Below are 2070 nucleotides of genomic sequence, written 5' to 3' on the forward strand. Positions count from 1 at the left end.
TTTGACCTCCATGACACCAACATGCATGCTGTGCACATAAACTCATGGGCGCACGCACACACACACACACATATACAAACAAATAAATAAATCTTTCTGAAAATTAAAACAGTGGGATGCAGAACAAGGTGGTTGTATTCAATATGGACACACTAACAAAAGAAACGAAGTCCAGGATCCTCCAAGTCCATCTCCTGCTATAAGGCTCAGATTTGAATGGAGAGCAAGGGGAATGTCTAGCTAAGCAGTTGCAGCCAAGGTGTGGTCACCTTCAAGGTGGTCTGGCAAGTTGCCAGAATGGTATGACATCTTCTGGCAGATCCCAGCCTTTTCCTTCTCCTAACATGAGACTCCTAGGGAAATTTCGATTTCTTAGGGTTCATTGTTTCAACAGCCCGACAATACAGGGGAGGGACACAGTGTCTCCCTTTAGATATCTTCTCTCCTGTCAGGACAGTTACAATGGTGAACTTTATGTATGTGCAATTCCATATGTGTCACATTTACCTGGGTGGCTTTTGTCGTTGTCGTTGTTAATATACCAATAGGTCAGGCAGTCTGGCACTCAGAGTCCTCCAGCAGACAGGCAGCAGACAGAGGAACTAAAGCCTTTGCCCTGGAGCCCATCACACAGCCATGCTCACAGAGCACAGGGCATAGAAAACGCTGGAAGGGCGTGGAGCAAGGAGGACCCACGTTAATTATTACCCAGCGGCGGCCGGATCTCTGCTCCGCCCCCGCGGGTGGCCTCCTGCCTGCCGGCAGCCTCTCCCTCTCTGCCGCCACCTGCTACCAGCGCTGGACATGGTAAGCGCAGGACGTATGGTGAACCCTGAGCGGGGATCTCGGGAAGTCGAGCTAGGGCTCCAATGTTGAGGGTGCGGGCAACGCCATCGCGCTGGGCTAGGGTCACCTTGCCGCCCTCGGGGGCGCTGGGGTGCAGATATGGGAGGTGGCGGTGGTGGCGGGCCTGGAGAGACCAAGCCTGGCCTGTCTCGACTCCAGGCCGCCTGCTGGCGTGCTCCGGCGGGGTGTGGCAGGAAGGCGGGTCTCCGTGCGTGGTTCTGGCCCTAAAGGCTAGCTGGTCCCTTGGGGTGCCGGATCTGGCGGGGCTCAGCTCTCTCGGCACCCTAGTGCTGTCCCCGGTCTTGCGCCCCGCCCAAGCACCTAGCTGGGATTCTGTGTCCCACCTTCGTGGGTCAGGATCTTAGGTCCTTTGGAAAGGGGTGCCCCTGGAGCTGCTAGATCCCTGAAACTCTTACCAAACAGCACAGTTCTCTGCACCTTTGGAGCAGTCGGGGGATTGGAAGCAGTTTTGGCAGCTGTGGCCTGGGAAGGGTCACTAGGGACCAAAGACACAGGCTTGGATAATCAGTAATCCCCGGGCCTACACTGCCAAAGGCTGATAGAGCTTTGCTAAGTAAGCAAACAAGGCCCTTACCCCTCTGACCCCAGAGTGCAGAGCATTGTCATTCTAAGACTAGGGGGTTCTGGAACACTCTAAAGAGAAGGTACCATCCCCCACTCCCCACCCCGCACCTCCCAGCATCCCTCCAGCTCACCTGTACCCACCACTCCTTTGGGAGTCAAGAAAAAAACAAAACATAAAACCAAAATAATAAACAAAAAAAAAACCAAAACAAAACAGTGGGTTCTGGTGCCCGGTTGATATCTGGTTGCCTGGTTACAAGAGCCCAGCTTATCAGCCTGCTCTGGAAAGACTTCCCTATTATTAACCACAGTGCAGATCTCTGTTGCCTTCGCTACAGCCATCCCTTGTCAGTGAAGCAGAGCTCCTTGCTTCTGAGAGCACAAACACCAGTGCTGGTCTGTAGACCCCAGTGATGGTCTGTAATTCCCAGGGCTGGTCCATAGGCCCCAGGGCTGGTCTGTAATTCCCAGGGCTGGTCTGTAGGCCCCAGGGCTGGTCTGTAGTTCCCAGGGCTGGTCTGTAGACCCCAGTGATGGTCTGTAATTCCCAGGGCTGGTCCATAGGCCCCAGGGCTGGTCTGTAGGCCCCAGTGCTCGTCTGTAGTTCCCAGGGCTGGTCCATAGGCCCCAGGGCTGGTC

The 2070-nt window shown here is 54.7% G+C and overlaps 1 protein-coding gene across 1 annotated transcript in view; it reads left to right on the plus strand.

The window, feature by feature from the left end:
- Positions 1–579: 579 nt before the first annotated feature.
- Positions 580–2070, plus strand: part of Pcbd1 (pterin-4 alpha-carbinolamine dehydratase 1) — a 4378-nt gene continuing 2887 nt past the window's right edge. The window contains exon 1 of the mRNA XM_005360080.3: positions 580–807. Within this exon, the coding sequence (XP_005360137.1) occupies positions 805–807 (3 nt within the window). The 5' untranslated portion in view covers positions 580–804. The remainder of the gene's footprint in view (positions 808–2070) is intronic.

This window comes from Microtus ochrogaster, linkage group LG2, assembly GCF_000317375.1.
Source record: "Microtus ochrogaster isolate Prairie Vole_2 linkage group LG2, MicOch1.0, whole genome shotgun sequence".
Classification (NCBI taxonomy): Eukaryota; Metazoa; Chordata; class Mammalia; order Rodentia; family Cricetidae; genus Microtus; species Microtus ochrogaster.